The sequence below is a fragment of the Aquarana catesbeiana genome, linkage group LG08, assembly GCF_042186555.1.
Source record: "Aquarana catesbeiana isolate 2022-GZ linkage group LG08, ASM4218655v1, whole genome shotgun sequence".
NCBI classification, from domain to species: domain Eukaryota; kingdom Metazoa; phylum Chordata; class Amphibia; order Anura; family Ranidae; genus Aquarana; species Aquarana catesbeiana.
Genome location: NC_133331.1, coordinates 139,432,589 through 139,458,975, shown reverse-complemented (window position 1 = coordinate 139,458,975; position 26,387 = coordinate 139,432,589). Strand labels below are relative to the sequence as shown.

Sequence of the window (26,387 nt, the reverse complement as noted above, 5' to 3'; positions counted from 1 at the left end):
GCAGCAGCCACCCTAACCTGAGGTCCCTCTCTGTTGACGACTGTCTCAGTCGTCCGAGATTCTCCTCCCCGATTGGCTGAAACACAGCCATTGGCTGCCGCTGCTGTCATTCAAAGTCAGCTAGACAATCAGGGGAGAGAGGGGGCTGGGTCGGGACTCTGTGTCTGAATGGACACAGGGAGCTGTGGCTCGGCTCAGGTGCCCCCAAAGCAAATTGCTTGCTGTGGGGGCACTGAACAGGAGGGTGGACCTAGGGGAGCTGAAGAGGGACCCGAGAATAGGAGGATCCGAGCTGCTCTGTGCAAGTCCGCTGCAGTAGAGCGGGTCATTATAGCATGTTTGTTATTTTTATAGGAAAAAAAAGACTTTTTCAATCAATTTAAACCAGCTGGCATCCCCCCCCCCCCCCCCAGTTCCAGAAAAGTTGATTTTTTTTTTTTTTTTTTTTTTAATCAACTTTTTTTCCAAGAACCTAGGTGGAAAGTTGTCACCCAAACAGTGGCTACATCCAATCGCATGCAGTCACTGTCTGACAGTCATGGGTGCTGTCTGTCAGAATATAGTAGCCAGCACAGGAGATTCCTTCATCCACACTGTTTAACATGTATGGAGAAATCTATATGTATGGCTAGCTCTACTTTCCTACCTGCTCCCAGAATTTTAACTGTGTAGCTTTGGTTAGCTCCACACAGTCTTTGTAAAGAAAACATCCTGGCTGGATACTCGACCTACTTTGCACGCGTGCCACTGGCCTTATTTATTCCTATGGGTGGTCTGTACTCTGTCCTATTATCCCCATGTCTATATGAGGTCCCCATGTATGTTTATATGAAACTGGGAGTTGTCATCCTGAGCGGAGGTATGTGTGGCCACTCCTCCCCCTCCTGTTCTGCACGTCATACAATGATGATAGTGGGTGGGGACACAGGACTCTTCCCTCTTACAACAAATGCATCAGAGGTCCCGGTTTAGGAGTTCAGCCAGTTTTTATATAGTCCACTTCAGATGACCAGACAAAATTCTTAACCGTTCAATTACGAGATTTAAAGCAAAGCTCCACCCAGAAGAGGAAGTTCTGCTTTAAGGCTTCCTTCCTCACTGCTGCTTAAGAAATGGCACTTTTGGGGAGGGGGAGGGGGGGAGAAGCGGGTACCTGATTTTGACAGGTACTTGCTCCGACTTCCGCTCCGATTGCCTAGGCGATCAGAAGTGGAAGTTCTTCTCCTTTCTCCTCCTCCCCACAGTCTTCTGGGACACGACAGGTCCCAGAAGACTACATGACCATTTACAAGGCGCAGCGCCATTCACGCATGTGCACTGGGCACATGGCTGTGAAGCCGCAAGCTGTCACATCTAGGTGCCCACAGTTAATGTGCTGGGGAGAACGGCTGGGGTGAGCACATCACTGGATCGTGGGACAATTGAATGGCTGTTTATTAAAAGTCAGCAGCTACAGTTTTTACACAGCAGACTGAAGCTCCGCTTTACAGAGTTTGTTAAAATGTAAACAACATTTAGGCTATAGTTCAGGTTTCATTATGTTTAGTGGTATGACTACAGTAAAACTTCTTCTTCTCCTTTTTTTTTTTTTTTTTTTTTTGTATTGTAGGGGTTGCCAGCTGCTGTGCTAAATCAACCATTGCACCTTTGGATAGGATTAAAATTCTCTTTCAAGCACAAAATATCCACTACAGGCACCTGGGTAAGAACAGTTACATTTCAGGATGTGGCAGTGATACATTCCTTCTATAGTGGATGTTTATTTTTTATGCCTTTTTTTTGCAATTTGTTTTTTATGATGGGAAAAAAATGAATATTTTAAATTGAAACCCTTCATCTGGTTAAAGTTTATGTAATCCCAAAATAATGGTTTTCTTAAACAAATACGTTTTTATTGTAACGATTTACACTAGAACGCAGTGTGGTGAAGGCGCAGTACCACGCAAGTTGGTGCAGCACATTTTTCAGAAGTAGTGCCTGTCCTAAATTTTGTACCCTGCAGTGCAATTTGCAGTCCATTCAAATGAATGGGCGTGCATAATCGCACTGCAGGGGAATGCACAGGAATCGCACAGGAACACGAACCGGCCCTAAATCTTTTGCAGAGTTTGGAGATCCTGCATGCTCCTTCATTTGGCCATTGGGCTGCCCATCAGGCAAACTGAATGCTCTTGCATGGCAGGCTAAGAGCGCACCCACAAATTCCAGTACAGGGACTTAAGCCTACTACACACCACACTGGGTTGAACAGAAGAAAAACCGACAGCTCCTGTCGGAGCTGCTGTACTAACAATCCAATGTTAGTACAGCGACCCCCCCCCCTCCCCCCCGCTGAACTATTGTGTGCCATTGGCCGAGAGCCCTGATTGGGAGCCAGTCGGCCGCTGGTTTTCCAGCATGAATGTCCATCAGAAACCAGCTGGCATACACACGGGCTGAATGTCGGACGGTTTTTATTGAAACGGCAGATTTCGTCTGACATTCAGCCCGCGTGTACTAGGCTTTAGTGTTGTTAACTCCAGCAAGAAGTGCTGTGACCTGCAGGATCTCCAGGCAAGGAGATTTGTCATCATGCTCCATTGTTTTTTGTGAATCTGTTGCAAACATTCTGAAAAATAGATTTTGAGTTTACAATCTGTTTGAGAAAATAGAAGTTGCTGTATTACATTGTGTTTATGGCTATTATCAAGTTTACAGAATATTGCCTTTTAATGTTCAATCATTATGAGAAGCTGCTGTTTTTGGAGAACAAGTGTAAAATAAGAACCTCCTGATTTTCCTGATCTGTGTGCTTGCTCCAGGTCATTGACTAATGAAGTATAAAAGCCAGTATTACTGGCAACTAGCATTTTAAGAAGAAGATCAGCAACAGCAGCCCTGTTCTAAAGATAAATTTACTTTGATTTCATAGTATTAGAGTCTCAAATATCTGAGATCAGTTCATGGTTACTTAGTGCTCATGCTGCTACTATACACTTGCCTTTTTCTGTTGATAAGCAAACTTAGAAATGAGTCAGTGACTGCGTTGAGGCCCTTAAAGCAGTGTACTTTTAAACCCTTTAACAAAAGGTAATATATTGCACCTTACCAATTCTTATATGTGGTGGCTGCATTAGTTTTTTACTTTTTATTTTCACTTGGAGATCCTGCCAGTAACACTTCCTGTAATAGGGTGACAATGATCACTGATCAATGTTGTCAGAAGGAATGAGCTTAGGCGTGTTCAAATTTTACCCAAATCCACCTGAGCTATCCCCAGAAAGCTGTCGCTGCACGCCACCAATAAAAAGCGGCTGAGGCACTTCACGCTCTGCAGCCTCATGTATACAATCAGCACGTATACATGTGGCTGTGGGGCTGGGAATGCCTCAGTTGCTTTTGATTGGCGATGCTCAGCAACATTAGACTACGATTTGAACATGGCGGAGCTCATCCCTAGTTGTCATCTGAGGGTCAGGGGGTGTGCTAGGATTACAGAACACCTCTCCCTCTCCTCATCTTTTTTAACATGGGAAGGTTCTGTAGTTCACACAGTGATCTGTGTGTGGAACTGATAACGCTGCTTGGGATTTTAGTGCCGAAGAGGTAGGAAGATTAGAGCTCAATGGCTTTCTGCCAGGATCATTAGTTTCTGTATTTTTAACCTCTTAGCACCGGCACCTCCCCGCCCTTTAAGAGATTTTTGCCACCATGATAAAGTTAGGGAAATCCCTTATTGTCACCGGGGTCACTGTAACTAGTGTCCCCATTGGAATATTTCTCCTCTATTCTTGCCCCGAGGGCAAAAATCCTGGAATTTTCTTTCATGTTCACTTGGTGATAAAGTTGACAGGTTGTAAACATGACAAAAGAGTGTGGATATTTGTAAGGTGGACACAAACAGTGTTAGAAATTGAACAGGTGTTCTAGTCTCTCTCCACTCGATCCAAAACTAAAATAAGTTTTACCTTAGAGTAGGAACAGTGACAGTCATCCAAACCAAGTTGCACAATGGCAAGTGTTTTTCCTTTAAAATTTGACAGGTTAAAGCAGAACTAAAGGGCGCCTTTATACAAACCTTTCTTCCAATAGTCCTGTCCTTCGCCCATGTTGGCATCGTCTCTTGTGTGCCGGTTTTTGGCCATCTTCATTGGCCGTCGTTCCAGCACATTGTGGTCCGGTTGGCCGCTGTTGGTGCTCTGGGATGCTGTGAACAGACAGGTAAGTATATTTTCTCAAGTCATCTTCCAGGACGGCACACCTGAGAGATGAGAGGCTCCTCCCCACAGGAAACACAATCAACCGCTGTTTTAGGTCCCCACCCCTCCCCTTGATCCTCAGTTTTTGATTGTGTTTCTCCCTACACAGCGAAACTGTTTGTTTTTTTCCAAATGACCCGAAGCCTGGGGCTGGTGGTCTCCCCCTGGGAGCCGGTCCAAAATGTCTGGGAAGCCTCTGGGTCTGGCAGGATATATTTATCCTTCCTGGGGGGTTCCCCTAGCCTTTCCTCGGGGGGGGGGGGGGCAGCAGAAACTGGAAGAGCCCCCCTGAGAGCTGAAGGCCCCTGGGTACAGTGGTGTCCCCAGAACTTCAGGGGCCTTTATCCTGTCTCCCCCCTTACCTGTCCGGGTGTCCGTTCAGATGGTTTCTGGGCATTTGAGATAATCTCCCCTAGGGTCTGGCTTCAAATAGCCCAGAAGCTTTTGCTAAAACACCAGCCACAGCTCCCTCTTACATCAGAGCTGCTGTATGGTGGACAAGTGGTGCAGAGGAGCGAGTGTGCCTAAACCACCTCAGATAGGAAAGTAGTAGGTAAGGCATTTATTCCCCTTCCCCCTCTATATACTCAGTGGTGCAGTGCAGGACTGGGGGTCTGCATAACAAAATAGCCCAGAAGCTACTGCTAAAACCACCAGCCACAGCTCCCTCTTATAGCAGAGACACTGTGGTTATCACAACAATAGGTTGCCAGCCTCTCCCTACATGCCCGGTTGTGGTACATTAGTAGGGATGAATATAGCAAAGGGGGTGACCTGGTAGAACAAAGAGTTCCTTACTGGCCAGGTATACCACTGAACAAGTTAATGGTGCAATGGTTGAAGGATTCAGGAGTAAGCTCCCCTGCTCAGCAGGTGCACTAGGTTATCTGGACCTATTAGCCCAGCTGCTAGGAATCTGAAGTTGCTCCAAGATGCTTAAATGCTGACCTAACTTTCAACGATGTGGCAGGGACCAAGCTTCTGTGTAGCACAGTAGGGGTTCCCTTGTGACAGATCTTCCTTTTGGGGGTTGTTTGCTATGGGTAACTTTTCATAAGCTCCAACCTCCCACTCCACCTTTACACTGTGGTTATATTATAGTGCAGGAGGTAAGAAAAACCTTTTTGTTGGTTTGGGCTACAGTCCACTCAGTGACAGATCTAAAGGCGATTTACCATAAATTGCTTCCTATATCCTTTGATTAAGGATTTTCTGTGCAAACATATGCAAGAGCTAGATAGCTACATGAGTGCTTGTTTAAGGCCTGCAGGTGGCTATTTACCTCCAGGCTAAATTGGTAACCACCCTTTCTAGAGGTCTTAAATTGGTCTCTAGGGCCGGGCTCATTGAGACTTTAGTTACTTATCAGCCCCACCCATGTATGAGCTATCTAGCATTTGCTCAGTCTACGGAGGTAAGGTAGAACAACAGCTACTATAGTAAGGTGTCCAACCATTTTAGGATTTGTTCCTTCTCTGGTGGTGAAGGGTAAGTATCTACAGCCAGGCTATGCCTATGAAATAAATTGCCCCTGTTTGGTTATTTCATAAAGGGATACACCATAACTCCTTCTTGGCTGCTCACCAGTAGACCTCAGTAGTGAAAGTTTGTCCTTGCTGGGGTGTTTGGTGGCACAACAAAAATACACATTGGGATTTGTGACATCTCTGCTCATAAGGGGTATATTGCTGTACATCAGAAATGCACTGCACTGAAGCTTGTTTGGTGTCCTTTATATCCTAAAGGTACTGCTTTGTTTGGCTACAGATCAGAAAAATACAACAGGGAAGGTGGTCTGTACTTTCTGGTTTTGTGCCGCATGGCAGAAATGCACATCATTAAGTCTGGTGATGACATCTCTGCTCATAATTGTTATATTGCTGCACATCAGACCTACACAAGATTGAGGTCTGTCTGTGGGGTTTTTGTGTCCTGTATTACTGCCTTATTGGTTGCTTATCAGAAAGGCAGCAGGAAAGATTGATGGTCCTGATTTGTTGGGCTCCATAACAGAAGTACAAATTGAACCTGTGCCAGGGGTAGTACATATACTGCCTTTGGTAATCGGTACGGCACCACAAAGTGGCGTTGTGCTAATTCAGACAGTGCTATTAATGGCAATGGCTGCCGATTTTAGGCATGCAATTTGACATGTTGAGTCGTATGCCAAATCACTTGAATATGGATGTGCTATCTCTATTCAAAATTGTTGTTGCACATCAGACATATGCAAGATTGAAGGTTGTCTGTCCTTTATGTCTTACATTTACTGCCTTATTGGCTGCATATCAGGAAGGACACAGCAGTGAAGGTTGCTTGTCTTTTTCTGATTTGTTTTTGCTGCTCAGCAGGGAGACACATTGAGGGTGGTGGCATCTCTGCTCAGTATTGGTATATTGCTACACATCAGACATACACAAAGATTGAACATTGTTTGTGTCCTGTATGTCCTATATTTACTGCCTTATCGTCCGTATATCAGAAAGGCACAGCAGTAAGTGGTGTTTCTCATTGATCTTCCTTGCTGCTTCTTAGGGATACACAGCAGGGGGTTGTTGGCTGCACTCCTCCAGGGAGCCACAGCATGGGGACCCCTTGCTTGTTCGACCTGAGAATTGCTTTTCCTGCGACTTGTGTAATCTTGAGGTCTGTGGTTCCGTAAGTAGGGACTGCTGGAGACGCTGCGACCTGGAGTCGCACAGTCACGAATGGTACCCTTTGGAAGCCATAGTATATGACTTCTTATGCGTCTTGCAGTCTCAAGTTGCAGGTTGGGTCGCCCTGGTGTGGAAACCCTAAGCTTATCTGTCCCTTCTGGCTGTACATCAGTAAAACACCACTGTAAAGGGGGTTCCCGTCCTTTATGTATTTACCAGTTATGACCTAGCTAGCTGCACTTCAGAAATGTGCAGCGTTTAGGGTTTGTTTGTGTCTTAATGCTTACATATTGGCCGCACATCAGAAAACCAGTCTGTGAGGACTGTTTGTCTACATTGAGGTTCAGATTTGGGTCTCTTCCCATATTTGATATGTTGGTTTAGCTAGTCACACTCAGATACACAACATTGTTGTCTATGCTTGTGTCCTTTCTGTCTAAATCTATTGTGCTATGTCCACAATCTCTATGGTCTTTTTATTTGTGATATTAAAAATACATGCATCACCTTTTGTATTTCAGCCTTCTCTTCAGTGGAAGGGCCAGGAGTTCTGGCTGCAGATGTCACATATCAGAAAGCCTCGACCCCTTACATTCAGGGATGCCAGAGCCATTTCCTAGGGTTGAAGCCCAGTAGGGTTATGGGTCACTGGAGGAAGGCGATAATGAATCGCCCTGTTTAATAAGAACTTAGGACGTTCTGTTCAGAGGAGTGTTATGGCCCGAAGATGAAGTATAAAGATGTATACCCGACCAAATACAGCTCGGTGCATGGCCTTCATTTTGCCCTTCTAGCAAAACTAGATGTAGCAATATGAGTGTTCTACTCCTGCTATGCGTGTTAATCTCCTGAGTAGGCTCTCAGGCGTAAGTAAAACTATAGATTGGGCATGCCTTAAACCCAGGGATTAAGCTTCTGTTAATCTATTTCCCTTAAGTAAGTTTCCCTTCAGTCTTTGCTGACGTAAAGATAAAAATGAACAAAAAAGGTTGTCTGTCAGGGGCCCCCCTTTTTTGGCAGTTTTATTTCCATGGACAGGGTTGTGTTAAGACAGGCCCCCTTATTGATCAATGTAGTGTACTTGCCTTACAACACAGGTCTCTAATCTTTTTAGTGGTTCTAAGCAGCACCTATAGGCACAATAGGCCATTGTTAGATGTGTGACAGGCAACATTGATAACCTACAAGTTTAACATGTTTTCTGATTCCATCTTTAAGAGCCCATTCCACCTAGATCCTTCATCCAAAGCAGAGAAGGCAGGGACATCGGTGGAGTAGACCGGCAGATCAGCTGCGTGATCCAGCTAAGATACCTTCATCAAGCATATGTAGTGAAGGTAAGGCTCACTGCAGAACCGAGGTTCGCCAAGAGGGTCTTGCAGTGGTCCCACCCTACGGTAGGCCTGAGGTACTTACTTATCCTCTCAGGTGTGCCGTCCTGGAAGATGACTTGAGAAAAGTACTAGTTACTTACCGGTAACTGTCTTTCTGGGAAATCTTCCAGGACGGCAGGCCTACTTCTCACCTGTTGGAGGAGGGAAAATTTTAGAACACTAGAAGGTGAGTGCCTACTATGAGGAATGATTTCCCTTGTGAACCAGGTTCAGGAGTTACTTCTCTACAAACTGAGGATCAAGGGGAAGGGTGGGGACTTAAAACAGCTGTTGATTGATTGTTTCCTGTGGGGAGGAGCTTCTCATCTCTCAGGTGTGCCGTCCTGGAAGATTTCACAGAAAGACAGTTACCGGTAAGTAACTAGTACTTTTATTGCAGAAAAGATATTATGGGGTTGACTTGCCAAAACTGGAGAGTGCAAATCTGGTGCAGCTCTGCATCGAAATCATTTCGATGCAGAGCTGCACCAGATTTTGCACTCTCCACTTTTAGTAAATCAAATTGTGTGTCTCCTGCAATAAAGAACCTGTCTGCTCAGTGTACGACACTTGGTTCACACTGCAACTTCTGCGTTCCAGATGCGTGTTTACATGCATTTTTGATGCGTTCTGGTGCATTTTTTCCCCTTTGTCCTTCATCTAAATTCAGGACGTGCATTCCAGTGCATTTTCCAGATAACGCATCTGGTACAGAGCAAAACGCAGTGGAATGGACATGTCCACACAAAAAAAAAATGCAGCATGTTCTACTTTTGTTGACTGTACGGGAATGCACTGCACTGATGTAAACTAGGGCCATTGGATACATGGAAAACGCTGCGTGTGTTTTTGATGCAGATTAAAAACCCACTGGACTGCATCTGGTGTGAACCAGCAGTAAAGCATTATTTTTTGAAAACTGACTTTTGCAACAATGTGTCTCTTTGGGATAATTGTGTTTTTTTTTTTTTTTTTTTTTTTTTTTTTTAATCAGCCAGTAAAGATTTTCATTAAAAAATGTAAACTTTTTTTTCTTTTTTTTATATCATTATGTATTCAGGTGTACTCGCCACCATAAAAGCCGTGAAACAAAAAGAAGGCTTTTTAGGGTTTTATAAAGGAAATGGAGCCATGATGGTCAGGATCTTCCCATATGGAGCCATACAGTTTATGGCATTCGACAGATACAAAAAGGTATTTTCCTCATTCCTATAATAAGTATATAACTAAATATTGATGGAGAGTTTAATAGGTACTGTTCATATCAATGTAGACAATGGATTTGCTAAGCGCTTAGGAGGAAAAACTTATGGGAGTAAGTGACAAATGGCTGATGGGTGTTTAAAAACCAAATAAAACCTCCTTATTCATATAGCTATATGGCAACTGTGTAAAAAAGTCCTTAGGGTGCAAAGGTAGTTCTGATGTACTTGGATCCAAGAGGAAACACTTGGATGGTGAGGCAGCTTGGCTGTAAGTGTGAGAAGTAGCTCTGTAGTTAGCTATGAAGGAGAAAGAGCAGTATAATATGTACCAAGTTCAATAAATGTAATCAGACTCGCAAGATAAAAGAAGTATTAGGCATGTACATATGCAAGCCACGCTGCAGTAATCCCATCTGGATGGATGGCTGTGATGCAGGCAGTCCTCTGTTCCCGCCGGTGGAATCTGGAGCTCCGAGGTAGATGGACAGGCAAAACAGCCGAGACATCACTGGAAGGAAGGCAGGAGGCGTGGCAGCAGCGCACATTTGGAGCATGCATGCTCATTTGTTAGAAAGGAGACAAAAGGCGCTTCTAATTGCAGTATTCAACAGTATTTAATGGTAAAAAATGGTTAAAAACACTTACAAGATCCGGGATAAAACAGGCATATCAGTCAACATTGTGGATTCTGTGCTCTATCCTACACCTTCAGGGTGAAGAGCCGACCAGCAGCTGTAGCCAGAGGAGGGGGGGGGGAGGGAGGGAGCAAGGAGGCAAGATGGCCGCCTGGCTTTTGAAACCCTGCTGGAGCGTACAGACCAGAAGTGACATCAAGCAGGGCGTGGTAACGCATTTCAGAGCATGCGCAGATCTCTCCATCGTCTGACCCTGCTGCTACAAGTGCTATTCCAGTTTTTACCTCACCCTTGATGTTGATGCTGATGTGAAGTTTTCTGGTACAGCTCATTATAGGAATTTTAGACAAACACCCTATTTCTTCACTTTTCTTGTGCTCCTTTGTCAGGCCTAGTAAATGGCCATCTTGGATGTGGTTATGAAGGGCCGACGGACAACAATACTCAGCGAGCCAGCTCTGCTAGTCCCATAACACATAAAAGGTTAAACAAATGTAGCGCTACCACCGAAGGAGCCGCTAAAGAATATTTGATTCTGCACCCTGCCTCTCAACCCTAAGAACGGTCTCAACCCCTCTGGCACACCTACTTGGTAATATTAGTGTGGGACCCAGCAATAGAGAGAAACACAGTAATAATAATAAACCATAAAGTATATTTACCATAGCCCTGGATCCTGTCACTTATCCAGCTGTAGTAGTAAATAGAGAAATTTTCCAAAGTGGATATTAAACACAATGAACAATGTGATAAATCAGAAACAATAAATGACAGATAACAGTCAGAGTATATGTGAAACTGTGGGTTCAGTAATCACAGTAGGGAGTATATGCAGACAGGTGTACAATGGGACAGGCTTTCAGTATGCTCCAAAACTTACATTAACCACACGCCGACCGGGCCATAGCCGAAAGACGGCTACAGCGCGGTCAGCTTATCCTGGGTGGGACGTCCTCCCAGAATCCTGCTCTCGCGTGCCCCCTGGGGCGCGCACCCGAGAACATCCGTGACCGCCGGGTCCAGATCGCGGCCGTTTACCATGTGATCGCTCCATCAAATGACGGAGCAATCACATGTAAACAAACCGGCGTCATGTCATGACGCCGGTTCCTCCCTCCCCTCTCTACCGATCGGTACAGAGGGGGAGGAGAGGGGGAGGAGAGGGGGAGGGATCACATGGTAGCAGCGTTGTTGGCTGCATCTGTAGTGCCCACAACGCTGCTCAGTGACAAATACAGTCACATGCAGCAATCCATCCATGCTCAGCCATCCCTCCATATTATAATGCGATGCAATACTCTGCAATACCCCGCAATACCCTGCACTACCGCGCAATACTCTGCACTACTCCGCAACACCCCGCAATACTCTGCACTACTCCGCAACACCCCGCAATACTCTGCACTACCCTGCAAGACTCTGCACTACTCTGCAACACCCCGCCGCCCTGCGATGCTTCTACCGACTCACCGCTACGATCGAAGCCAGGATCGTGCTTTTTTTTTTTTTTTTTTTTTTAAATTTCAGGCTTCCCAGCCTAGAGGTGAGATGTGGGGTCTTATTGACCCCATATCTCACTGTAAAGAGGACCTGTCACGCCATATTCCTATTACAAGGGATGTTTACATTCCTTGTAATAGGAATAAAAGTGATCAAAATTTTTTTTTTTTTTTTTTGGAAAAAAGTGTCAAACTAAAATAAAGTAAAATGAACAATAAAAAGAAAAAAAAACATTTTTTAAAGCGCCCCTGTCCGTGTGCTCGCATGCAGAAGCAAATGCACACGTAAGTCCCGCCCACATATGAAAACGGTGTTCAAACCACACATGTGAGGTATTGGTGCGATCGGTAGAGCGAGAGCAATAATTTTGGCCCTAGACCTCCTCTGTAACTCAAAACATGTAACCAGTAAAAAAATTTAAAGCGTCGCCTATGGGGATTTTTAAGGAGCGAAGTTTGGCGCCATTCCACGAGCATGTGCAATTTTGAAGGGTGACATGTTAGGTATCTATTTACTCGGCATAACTTCATCTTTCACATTCTGCAAAAACTTTGGGCCAACTTTACTGTTTTTTGTTTTTTTTGTTTTTTTAAAGGACAAAACTGTTTTTTTTTCCCCCAAAAAAAGCGTTCAAAAAATTGCTGCGCAAATACCGTGCGAGATAAAAAGTTGCAACAACCGCCATTGTATTCTCTAGGGTCTTTGCTAAAAAAAACATATATAATATTTTGGGGTTTTATGTAATTTTCTAGCAAATAAATGATGATTTTTACATGTAGGAGAGAAATGTCAGAATTGGCCTGGGTGCTCCAGAATGCCTGGAGGTGCTCCCTGCATGTTGGTCCTCTGTATGTGGCCACGCTGTGTAAAAGTCTCACACATGTGGTATTGCCATACCCAGGAGTAATAGCAGAATGTGTTTTGGGGTGTAATTTGTGGTATGCATATGCGGAGTATGAGAAATAACCTGCTAATATGACAATTTTGTGGAAAAAAAAAAAAATAAAATCTTAATTTTTGCAAAGAATTGTGGGAAAAAATGACAACTTCAAAAAACTCACCATGCCTCTTACTAAATACCTTGGAATGTCTTCTTTCCAAAAAGGGGTCATTTGGGGGGTATTTGTACTTTTCTGGCATGTTAGGGTCTCAAGAATATAGATAGGCCGTCAGTAATTCAGGCGTGATCAATTTTCAGATATTGGCACCATAGCTTTTGGATTCTATAACTTTCACAAAGAACAAATAATATACATCGATTTGTACTTATTTTTACCAAAGATATATATAGCAGTATAAATTGTGGCCAAAATTTACGAAGAAAAATTACTAATTTGCTAAATTTTACAACAGAAACAAAGAAAATTTCATTCACCAAATTTTCAGTTTTTTTTCTTTTATAGCGCAAAAAATAAAAAACCCAACGGTGATTAAATACCACCAAAAGAAAGCTCTATTTGTGTGAAAAAAAGGACAAAAATTTCATATGGGTACAGTGTTGCATGACTGAGTAATTGTCATTCAAAATGTGAGAGCACCGAAAGCTGAAAATTGGATCTGGTACACACACACACACACACACACACACACACACACACACACCAAACTGTCATAATATAATGTTACTTACATTCAACAGTACAATGCAGTATTTAACCTGTACTCAAGGGCTCCCTCTAGGTTGTAAGTCAGTGTCCCAACTACAAAAATAGAACCGTGATGCTTTGCAGAAAATTATAAGAGTTCCTTGTCTTCCAATATCTTCAGCTAGCCTTTAGTTTAAACTGCAGTATTTGTAATCCAACAGGGAAACAGAAAGCAAACTGTAGAATAAATGATACGTTGATATCTGTTTAACTGAAGAAATAGTAACACTTCCTCCTTATCTGTGAGTGTAATACAGTACTGGCTTTACAGCACAGGGAATAACAGACCCTAGAGTCCAGCTGTATGCGGCCTGTGAATAACCAGGATCACTTCTGTGGAATTACAAGTCTCACCAGCAGTCTGTAAATAACATGCTCAGCAAACAGTGCACTTTACTGAAATGGACAGGTACCCTCTCACCACGATAGACCCAGAGGCTGTGAAGCACCGTCCGGACTCCCCTCCTGATGTCTCAGTCTGATGAAAGATGGCTCCGCTGCGCTGTACCGCTCCTCTGGATGGCTGGGATGCAGTAAACTTCCAGATGTCCTGGGACTGCACACCAATCCGCTGGCAGGGCTGTACTCTAAAGTCCCTCAGAGGCTGGCGATCCTGCTCCGCGCTGTAAGCCGCAATCTCTCAGCCCAGGTCATATACACAGACCTCTTGCTGGTTGTTGAATGGTGTCCGGAGAGGCCGAAAGATGGCCACGCTGTTCCTTTTATCTGTTTACTCAGCAGGCTGTTCTGTGACTTGGCATTGTGGGTCTAGTAGTTCCCAAACTGAGTTAACATGAGTCACTTCCTCCTTAAACTACATATCCCACAATGCATAACTGTTTGCTTCTTAAAAGAAAGGAAAGATCCTGGTAACATTTCAGCGGTCACTAGAGGGAGCCAAACCCTTACTTAAGAAACAACACATTACTTAACATGATAACTTTTGGTAGCAAACCCCTGTGCTACACAAGTATAAAATAAAACCTATAATAAAGCTGCTGGACATATTCAATAGCATACTAAATACAATACAGCATACGCTTTTGGGCACATATACAGTTGTGCTCAAAAGTTTGCATACCCTGGAAGAAATTGTGAAATTTTGGCATTAACCACTTGCCTACTGGGCACTTAAACCTCCCTCCTGCCCAGACCAATTTTCAGCTTTCGGTGCTCTCGCACTTTGACAATTACTCAGTCATGCAACACTGTACCCAAATGGAATTTTTTGTCCTTTTTTTTTTTTTCATACAAATAGAGCTTTCTTTTGGTGGTATTTGATCACCTCCTGGGTTTTTTATTTTTTTGCGCTATAAATTAAAAAAGACTGAAAATTTAGAAAAAAAAAAAAAACGCATTTTTCTTAGTTTCTGTGATAAAATTTAGCAAATTATTATTTTTTTTCTTCATAATTTTTTGGCCACAATTTATACTGCTACATATCTTTGGTAAAAATAACCCAAATTAGTGGATATTATTTGGTCTTTGTGAAAGTTAGAGAGTCTACAAGTGCAAATCATAAAAAATTCATCACATTTGATGTACTGGTGGCTTATCTCATTTCTTGCAACCCGAACAAGCCAGGAAAGTACAAATACCCTCCAAATGACCCCTGTTTTTTGAAAGACATTCCAAGGTATTTAGTAAGATGCATGGTGAGGTTTTTGATGTTGTCATTTTTTTTTTTTTTTTTGATGACACTTGACACTGATAACTGGTGGCACTGGGGACAGATGGCACTGACTGGTGGCACTGGGGACAGATGGCACTGACAGGTGTCACTGGGGACAGATGGCACTGACAGGTGTCACTGGGGACAGATGGCACTGACAGGTGTCACTGGGGACAGATGGCACTGACAGGTGTCACTGGGGACAGATGGCACTGACAGGTGTCACTGGGGACAGATGGCACTGACAGGTGTCACTGGGGACAGATGGCACTGGATGACAGGTGTCACTGGGGACAGTTGGCACTGGATGACAGGTGTCACTGGGGACAGTTGGCACTGGATGACAGGTGTCACTGGGGACAGTTGGCACTGGATGACAGGTGTCACCGGGGACAGTTGGCACTGGATGACAGGTGTCACCGGGGACAGTTGGCACTGGATGACAGGTGTCACCGGGGACAGTTGGCACTGGATGACAGGTGTCACCGGGGACAGTTGGCACTGGATGACAGGTGTCACCGGGGACAGTTGGCACTGGATGACAGGTGTCACCGGGGACAGTTGGCACTGGATGACAGGTGTCACCGGGGACAGTTGGCACTGGATGACAGATGGCACCGGGGACAGTTGGCACTGGATGACAGATGGCACCGATGACAGACGGCACTTACAGGAACTGTGGGCAATGAATTTTCAATTTTTTTTTTTTTGTGTGTGTGTGTGTGTGTGTGTGTGTGTGTGTGTGTGCACTCACCGCTGTAGCCGTTCGCTCTCCCTCCTCACACGCTGTCTCTGTGTGAGGAGGAAGAGCCAGCGATGAGAGATGATCTCATATGTTTACATATGAGATCACCTCCCATTGGACACGCCGATCGAGTGCTAAATGGCCGCTGTGATTGGCCATTTAGCACGATCAGTGATTGGCTGTGTCCAATGGACACGGCCAACACAGAACTTCCCCGATGCGCGCTCGCGGCGGCGCGCAGAGGGAAAGTAAACAGGAGGACGTCCAGGGACGCCCTCCCGGCAATTGGCGTCTGCGCTGTAGCCGTCTTTCGGCTATAGCGTGGGCGCAAAGTGGTTAATATTGAAAATATGACTGATCATGCCAAAAAACTGTGTTTTTATGTATGAATAGCAATCACATGAGGCCATTTATTATCACATAGTTTTTTTGGATCCTTTTTAAATCATAATGATAACAGAAATCGCCCAAATGGCCCTGATAAAAAAAGTTTACATACCCTGGAATGTTTGGCCTTGGTACAGACACAGAAGGTGGCACACACAGGTTACAATGGCAATTAAAGGTTAAATTCCCACATTTGTTGCTTTTTAAATCACAATTCGTGTCTGTGTGTAAATAGTCAATGAGTGTTAGCTCTCACATGGATGCACTAGGCAGGCTAGACACTGAGCCATGAGGAGGTAGAAAAGAACAGTCAAAAGACCTGCGTAAAAAGGTAATGAAACTTTACAAAGATGGAAAAGGATATAAAAAGATATCCAAAGCCTTGAATATGCCAGTCAGTACTGTTCAATCAGAAGTGGAAAATTAGGAATGGAAATTCGACCCTGAGTACAGACTGAATTGGTTGCAGTATGGTGGTGTGCTGTAGGCTTTTAGCGATTAAAACAAGGAGGAAACATAACACCACCTGTCAAATGTTCTTTGAAAGGTGGCCCACTGCAGGTCGCACTTCTTCATAGGGCAAAGCTTGTGTAAACAAGTCATTAGTTGCACACATTTGCTAACATATGTGGAAACCCCTCCATGTCGTTTGGTCCATAAAGCTGGCCATAGATGGCTATTTTTTTTTTTTCCTCCATCCACTCAAACGAGGTGGAACAAGAGATCTCCCCCACTGGAACATTTTATTCTGACAGCGGCTCCTACTGCTATCGGGGTACACTTACCTCTGTTAAAATGCTTGAAATCATTTTACAATCAGCAGCTGCTGATTGCAAAAAGGAGTTCCAACATTTCAACAAAAGTCAATCAAGCAATCGACTTCTGTCGAGCGGCGACAGCCACACACTGACTGAAATTTAGCCGTACCTGCTGAACTGACCAAGTTTCACTCTGCCTGGAGGTATGCAAACTATGTGAATAAATACACCCGCGCCAAAATAAACAAAATCAATTAAAATAGATGGTAGCTGCTGTTCCAAACCTTCCGACTAAACGTGCACAAAACCTATTGCGCATACAGCGCATGCCAATAGCCCATTAATAATTTAAAAAATGTGCAACGTGAACTGCATAAACTTGGTGCAAACAGATGAATGGCAAAAAAAAAATCTAAAGGTTTGAACAAGAAAGGCGGATGTTTCGAATGAACAGACCCTTAAATCGTGAAAACATTAAGTGCCCAAAAAAAGATTATATAATGTCCAAACAAGTGGAAAAAATGTGATTTAAATGGTAATTAAAATTTATAAAAGAAACAGTCCCAAAAAAATTCTTTTGAATAATCCAATAGAAAAAATAAAAATTAAAAGTTCCTCCTACGTGGATCATACAATGAAAATTTAAGTGTGGATATACATTCTCTAGATGTTGTAGATCCCCCTGCCTTATGACAGGAAGGATCATATAATGCTTATGGGGTCTCCCCGACCTCCTTGGGTCTTTTAAGCAAATCCTCTGATATCCTTCTCGTCTGGGTAGGACGTAACTCCAAACAGGATGTCACCAGCGGTATAGGTAAGAAAAAAGACAGGATGGACGCCTCATAGTGTGAAACCGTAGAGGTAGTTTATTAAAAGCCTCTATTGGTTTCAACAATTGACAGATTTAAATTCTATAAACCTCCTATGCGAACAACCGCAATGATCAGTGGAGACTGTGGAAAACCGCAAGACCCACTCCGGAGTCGGCGTGCATTCTAGCCTTGCGCGTTTCACCATCAAGCGTGACATCTTCAGAAGCCCATTCATTCTTAAAGGTGCAGGGAAACACCTGAAGCACAGCAAGTTTCTGTCTCGTATATCAGGGATGACACTAAGTCCTCATGCACATGGACGTTTTTACAGCTGCTTTTTTGAGCTTTTTTTGCAGCTTAAAAAGGCCTGTCTATGTTAGTCTATGGCTTCATGCCCACCTAGGCGTTTTTGAGCTGCAAGTGGCATAAGCGTTTTTAAGCTGTAAAAAAAACCCAGGACCAGTGCGTTCTGAAAGACGTTTTTCAGCTGTAAAAACGTTCTAACACTGAAAAACGCTCAAAAACGCTTAAAAACGCTCAAAAACGCTCAAAACGCTAACGCGGAAAAACGCTCAAACGCTAAAAACCGCTATTGCAAAAACGCTGAAAAAAGCTGAAAAAAGTTAAAAAAATTCACTGCAAAGATACTGGCGTTTTCATAACGTTTTTTTAACAGCCTGTGTGCATGAGGGCTTATTGCTTCTGCAAAACAAAGACGTGTAAAGGTCACACCAAATGTTTCTGATGATAATGTATTTATGTATATGAACTGAGAGTTTACGAATTAGGCTTCTGAACAGGGGCGGATCCAGAGTCTAGTCTCGGGAGGGGCACTGGCAGAAAAAAAGGTGTTGCTTACAGGGCCAGATTAAGAGCAACATGGGCCTGGTGCTAAGGATTTTGGTGGGCCTTTTTATGGAAATAAATAAAATGAAAACACAAACAATTTTTTGTTAAATTTAAATTAAAGAGAGAGAGGGGTGTGAGACAGTGGTTGAGGGGGGGGGGGGGGGTGATAGCGAGATAGAGGGGATGAGAGGGAGGGGGAAAGAGCGAGAAAGGGAGTGAATAAGAGAGAGAGAGGGGGTGAGAAAAAGGGGAATAGAGGGTGAAAGAGAGAGAGAGGGTGGTAGGGGGTGAAGGGGGTGAGAGAGAGAGCAGGGCGAAAGAGAGGGGATGAGAGGGGGGGTGAAAGAGAGAGGGGGGTGGGAGTGAGTGGGTGAGTCTGTGGGAGGCACAGCATAGTACATAACACGAGGGGGGGGGAATAGCACAATACATTACATGGTTGGCGCAACACATTACATGGTGGATACATGGATACAGCACATTTAATGGTGGGCAAAGCACAGTACATTACATGGTGGGCACAGCACATTACACGGTTGGCACTGCCCAATACAGCACATTACAAGGTAGGCACAGTTCATTATATGGTGGGCACAGCACATGACAACACAGCACATTGCATGGTGGGCACAACACAGCACACGGTGGGAACAGGACCTTATATGATGGGCACATTATATGGTGGGCACTGCACATTATATGGTGGGTACAGCACATGGCATGGTGGGCACTGCATGACACCACATGACATGGTGGGCACTGCACGACACAGCACATTACATTGTGAGCACAGCACATTAAATGGTGGACACCGCACATGACATGGTGAGTCCTGCACAGTACATTCCATTGTGGGTACTGCGCGGCACATGCCATGGTGGACAATGTACAGCACATTACATGGTGAGTACAGCACATTAGATGGTAGGCACTGCATGGTGCAGCACATGACATGGTGGGCACAACACAGCACATGACATGGTGGGCACTGTACATGACATGGTGGGCACTGCATGGCACAGCACATTACATGGTGGGTACAGCGCATTACATGGTGGGCACTGCATGGCACAGCACATGACGTGGTGGGCACAGCGCATTACATGGTGGGCACTGAATGGCACAGCACATTACATGGTGGGCACAACACATTACATGGTGGGCACTGCATGGCATAGCACATTTCATGGTGGGCAATGCAACTGCACATTACATGTTAGAAACTGCACATGACATGGTGGGCACTGCTGAACAACACAGCACATTACACAGTGGGCACAACACACTACATGCTGGGCACAACACATGGCAGGGTGGGCACAGCACATGACATGGTGGGAACTGCACATGACATGGTGGGCACTGCATGGCACAGCACATTACATGGTGGGCACTGCACATTACATGGTGGGATCACTGCATGGCACAGCACATGACATGGTGGACACTGCAAATTACATAGCGGGCATTGCAAGGCACAGCACATGACATGGTGGGCACTGCACATTACATGGCGGGCACTGAATGGCACAGCCCATGACAGGGTGGGCATTGCACATGACATGGTGGGCACTGGATGGCACATCACATGACATGGTGTGCACTGCACATTACATGGCGGGCACAGTGCATGACATGGCGGGCACTGCATGGCACATCACATGACATGGTGGGCACTGCACATTACATGGTGGGCACTGCATGGCACCTCACGTTACATGGTGGGCACTGCACATTACATGGTGGACACTGCAAGGCACAGCACATGACATGGTGGGCACTGCAAGGCACAGCACGACATAGGGGGCACTACACATCACATGAAGGGCAATGCAATGCACAGCACATGACATGGTCGGCACAGCACATTACATGGTGGGCACTGCAATGCACATGACATGACATGGTGGGCACAGCACATTACATGGGGGCACTGCAAGGCACAGCACAACATAGTGGGCACTGCAATGCACAGCAAATGACATGGTGACACCTCCCTAACAAATGTACTAACCTTATCATAACAGCATGTAAGATGTCCTTCCTCCCGGGTTCCTCCTGGTTAGGAGAACATCAGCACCCCTCCCCTAGACAGCTCCCAGACACTGAGGATCTGTGTAGGTGTAACAGATGCTGTGATAGGAGTCAGGCATTGGTAGGCATGCTGTTTGCATATGTTGAGGGAAAAGTGGCATGCATAGTGCATACAATCCTCTCACCTCTCTACAGCCAAGGAAGTTCCCCTCACTCACTCATGCCAGGCTGGAGCTGTCCCTGGAGAAGATAGAGGGAGGAGGTGGATGGAGCCAACATTCACACACTAGGCGTGGAGGAGGAAGAAGTTAAATCCTCCTCCTCCGCTCGCTCCACTCTGAAAGCTGGGACCTCCCTCTCCTCCTCCTTGGCTCTGACATGACATCACTGGTTGCTACACGCCAGGCGGGCAGGCGTTCGCAACCAGTGAGAGTCCAGGCCAGAAGCGTGGCCGTTCAACAACACCGGCGCGGCTGCTGATTCTAAACAATGAGAGAGACACTCGGCAGTCAGTAATATTTCTCGGGGGGGGGGAGCAATTGCCCCGTTGCCCCCCCCTGGATCTGCCCCTGCTTCTGAATGATGGCAGAATATTGATTCTGAACTGGTGAAGAGCCTGTGGTAACTGGGTTTTTTGCATGTAAATGAAAACGGTTGAATTGGTAAGATACATCCTCCATTAGTTTTCAAGTGCCTTGCCGATGAATGGTTATTCACAGCTCAGACATTTTCAAGCAAATGTAGGATACAAACATTAATTGGCAAACTAAGACACTGCTGAGCTGCATGCAATTGATTGTATATGTGTTAAGCTACGCAGTATCCACAACCTACAGTCACTGTAATACACTTAGCAAACAGTCATGGGTAGGTTTTGATTTGTGTATCTGAAAATCACTTCTATAGCTAAATATTGCCAGTCGTTACCGGCTTGTACAAGCATCTGATCAAACCGATCTTGGAGGCCACAGGAGAGATCTGGGGTCTTAAACCCCAGATGTCTCCAAATAGAGGACCTGATACGGCGCATGCTATCACAAGGGATGTTGTTAATCCCTTGTGATAGCAATAACGTTGATATAAAAAAAATCAAAATCAAAGGGATAGTGTATTATTTAATTTAAAAGTGTGTTTTTTTTTTTTTGTTTTTTTTTAAAGTAATTTTTTTTTACCCCCCATCCCTCTATGCTCATGTAAATGTTGCACGCATATGTAAATGGTGATTGCACCCCACATGTGAGGCATCACCACAAGCATCCGAGCGAGCGCGATAATTCTAGCTGCAGACCACCTGTGTAATGCCTAGTACACACGGGCCGAACGTCGGGAGACATCAGCCGGATCAATAAAACCCGGCCGGGGGGGGGGGGTGTCCACATGTCAGAACACAAAAGAGGAAGATCACTGTACGAATGTTGGATCTTTCGTACAGCGGCTCAGACCGGATCTGTATCTCTTCCCCCCTTTGGAGCCAGCAACTGACAGTTGGAGGTAACAGGCTTTTCCAGTTAAGAGGGCTGCATGACTTAGCTGCGTTAAGCAAATGGCATATAATTGATTTTTTTATATATTTTTGCTGGGATAGACGTATCATGTAACAAGAAAAAGGCTGGGTCGTCAGGGATCCTGTAGTCAGTGAATTTTTGAGTAATATTCCGTACTTGTCCCCAATATGGGGCTATCCTAGGGCAGGACCAGAAAATGTGCAGCATCGTACCTCCCTCCTCCTGGCACCACCAGCAGCGTTCAGCTACCTCCGGGTAAAATTTATATAACATCTGCGGAGTGTGATTCCACTGCGTCAGTATTTTGTAGTTAGTTTCCTGAATTTTCGTGCAGATGGATGATTTCAACGAGAACCTGATCATTTTTTGTTGGCCAGTCGTGAACTTACGGTTTAATTCCTTCTCCCATTTCCCCACCCAAGGTAAATGCAGTTGTTCCGGAGGGGTAATAAGCAGACTATATGTTTTTGAAAGCACTTGTGTCATTACCTCATCATCCAAGCAGTATTCTTCAAATGTGGACAATTGTCGACCAAACCTCTTTGGGGTCTGTGGAGAATGTGATGGAGTTGCACGGCATTCCAAAACAGAAAGGGACTGTTGGGCTCCATCAACAAAGAGATGCAAGGCCAATTTTCTGAAAGTAGAAAATGCGACATTCAGAAGCAGTTATTCTGTCTTAAGAGCAGGCAGTAGGTTGTCAAAATGCCAAGGAGTGATGGTTCCAATCTATGAGTCTTCCCAGATGAACCGCCTGATAGTACTTTAGAACGTCTGGGAGTGCAATTCCCCCCACAGTCTTTGGGTAGGGATAGTTGGAACTGGGGGGTGCGAGGTCGCTTGTGTGCCCATCTAAATTTGATTAACAAGGAGTGGACCTGCTTAAAGTAGTGGGAAGGGATCCCGATCGGTAGGGTTTGGAAGAGATATAGATATTTGGGCAGGATACACATTTTGAGACTGTTACATCTACTGAACCACGAATGCAGACCCCAGTTCCAAGTCTCCAATAGAATATGAGTTCTGGTCAGGAGAGGGGAGAAATTGATTTCAAAGACCCAGGATATGTTAGAAGGGATATATCTTCCAAGGTATTTTAAAGCTACATCCATCCATTTAAACTTGAAGCTCAGCTTCAGGGTCTGAAGTAGAGCAGGGGAAACTCTCACTCTCATAGGCCCCGACTTGCCAAAATTGATCTTCAAGTGTGACAGCAGGCCAAAGTATTAGTGGAGTAGGTTGGGAAGGCACACCGACTGGTTTGTGAGGGGAAAAAAGCAAGTCATCAGCATAAGCTGATATTTTATGTTGCTTGTCTCTGACTCCAATCATGTCTGAATTCAGGCAAACTGTATAGAGAAAGGGTTCCAGAGAGCGAGTGCAAAGCAGCGGGGACAAGTGGCACCCCTGTCTATTCCAATTCGTGATGGGAAAGGGGTCCGATAGAATCCCATTTGCTTTAACTTGAGCTGTCGGGTGTGAGTATATCTTGGTGATCCAGTTGAGCATATGGTCCCCTAAACCTAGGTGACGTAAGACTGCAGACAAGAATCGCCACTTCTTGCAATCAAACGCTTTCTCAGCGTCTGTTCCCACAATAACACATGGAGTGTGTGCCATTTGTGCTGTGTGAATAAGATGGGCTTACCTACTTGGGTTGAAACCCACCTGATCGAGATGAAGCAGTTGTTGTAGGTGTTGTGCGATACTAGAGGCGATGATCTTCGTCAATAATTTGAGGACGCAGTTCAGAAAGCCACAGCAAGTTGTATCTCTACCTTCCGTAGGGATCACGGTTACATTAGCTTTCATGGTGTCTCCAGGGAAGAATGTCTCAGAACCTAGCTTATTAAACAGTTCCACCATATGGGGGCCCAAGATTATGAGGAACAGTTTGTAGTACTGTAACGAGAAACCGTCAGGACCTGGAGCTTTGCCCGTTTTTGAGAGGCAGAGCTCTTCTAGGGTTATTGCGGCTTCCAGCTCCTCGCGAACCCCTGGGGCCAGCCGAGGAAGCCGAGAGGAACTGATGTAATCCTCTATTTGAGTTTGAGGTGGAGATTGTTCCGGTAGATTATATAGGGAGGAGTACAATTCTCTAAACCCCTGGACAATCTGTTTAGGGAGTTCTGCTTTCTGGCCGTGGGGTGTAATAATTTGAGGGACATAGGTAGCTAGTTTTTGTTCTCCAATCGACCGATCTGGTATTCTTCCACATTTATCACCCGATTCGTAGCTAAGTCTTCGGCACCTTTTGTATGGCTGCTTTGGCTTTATAATGCAACAAATCTGTTACCTGTTTGCGAAGAGACAGGAGTTCTCCTTCAAGCGCCGGAGTCGGAGCATGTTTATGCCTTGACGCCACACTGAATGTTGTGAAGGCGAGACGAAAGCTTCTCTTCACGCTGTTTGAGCCGCGCTCTGTGCTTGATGAGAATTCCTATAACTGCCTTGTGAGCTTCCCATTAAATCCCCATATCACAGTCGGGTTTGGTGGTTTGAAAATACGTAGTCAGCTCTTATGAACATCTTCTATTACTTCAGGGGTCTGCAAGAGGCTCTCATTTAATTTCCAGAATTTAGCCCTAGAAGAGGGGATCTCAGAAAGCTTGTACGTCAACTCAATTGGTGCGTGGTCCGTACAGCGTCTAATTGTGCATGTAGGATTAAGAAATAGCCTATGCGTGTGTATATTTTGTGAAGAAAGCAGTAGAAGGAATAATTCCTCCTCCCCTGAGTGCTGTAACCGCCAGATATCTACCAACTGAGCTTTATAAAGGGACTGTGCCACACGTTTGCGAATGCCAGGAGGAACGGAGGATGAGCCCGAGGAGGTATCCACATTGGGAATCGATGGAATGTTGAAATCCCCTCCCAGTATCAACTGACCTACAGAGAATTCAAGGAGGTGGTCTAGCGTGAAAAAAAGATCCTGATGATCATTAGGGGCATATATGGTAGCGAACGTTTCTTTAAGCTCCCCTATCAAACCTTTTTGAACATGAAGCGCCTTGCAGGGTCCACTAGGGTGTGGTGGCATGTCCATGGAAGTCGGCTAGATAGCAAAATGGCCTTTGGATTTAGCAATCTTATTAGTAGAATGGTAAGTAACAGGATAAAGCCTGTTTTTGAGAATGGGAAGTTTATCGTCTCTGAAGTGTGTCTCCTGGATAAACGCAACATCTGCATTGGAGCGTTTCAGATCATTTAAGAGCATGCATCTCTTTTCAGGGACGTTAAGCCCCATGGCATTGAGCAAAATTATCTTAAGTGTCCATCCCAGAATAGGGAAAGGGAATGGGAAAGGGAAAAGAGTCGGGGGGAGAAGGGGGGGGGAAAGAAACACTTAGGGGGTTAGAAGGGTATGGAGAAAATAAAAGCCAAGAATAAATGAGGAAAAAGAGAAGTCGGAGACAAGGTAGTAAATGGGTTCAGAGTTCAAAAAGTTGCACGACCCCTGAAGATACAAAAAAAATTAACATGATTTTTACATGAATGACAGAAATGTCAGAATTGGTCTGGGTGGTAAGTGGTTAAAAACAATTTAACAAAGACCCGTTCTTTCTTTTATAGGCTAATAAACTATAGTTTACAAATGAGAAGGTGGTGTGCAAAACTGTAAAATAGTAAGATATGGGCACTCTCATAAGGCCCCTTGCACATTTGGTTGTCCAACTGCAGTGCATCCCTCACAGGGTTTTAGTGCACCAGGAAAGACAAGTGAAGCATTCAGCCCCTCTGCATCCAGCCTGTCAGTCTATTGTAGGCTTCAGCTGGAGGAGGTTAAATGCTGTACTGAGTAGTACCCATGTTTAAGGCCCGGTGCATTCATGGTCGAAGGTCTGGAACGTCAGGAGGAATGCAAAGCACGTGGAAGGGACCTAAATTGTGTGAGCATATTTTAATGAAAGCTTGGATAGATACACTATATTACCAAAAGTTTTGGGACACCTTCCTTTACATGAACTTTTAATGGCATCCCATTCTTAGTCCATAGGGTTCAATATTGCGTTGACCCCCCCTTTGCAGCTATAACAGCTTCAGCTCTTCTGGAAAGGCTGTCCACAAGGTTTAGGAGTGTGTCTAGGGGAATGTTTGCCCATTCTTCCAGAAGCGCATTTGTGAGGTTAGGCACTGATGTGGATGAGAAGGCCTGGCTCGCAGTCTCTGCTCTAATTCATCCCAAAGGTGTTCTATCAGGTTGGGGCCAGGACTCTGTGCAGGCCAGTCAATATCCTCCATCCCAAACTTGCATTTCCATGTCTTTATGGACCTTGTTTGTGCACTGGTGTGCAGTCATGTTGAAAAACTGTTGCCACAAAGTTGGGAGCATGAAATTGTCCAAAATGTCTTGGTATGCTGACATCT

At 44.8% G+C, this 26,387-nt stretch overlaps 1 protein-coding gene across 1 annotated transcript in view; it reads left to right on the top strand.

Moving 5' to 3' along the window:
* The window catches only part of SLC25A16 (solute carrier family 25 member 16), a 70,201-nt gene that overhangs the window by 4,786 nt on the left and 39,028 nt on the right, over positions 1-26,387 (top strand). The window contains exons 3-4 of the mRNA XM_073596451.1: positions 1,610-1,702; positions 9,329-9,462. Coding sequence (XP_073452552.1) covers positions 1,610-1,702; positions 9,329-9,462 — 227 coding nt within the window. The remainder of the gene's footprint in view (positions 1-1,609; positions 1,703-9,328; positions 9,463-26,387) is intronic.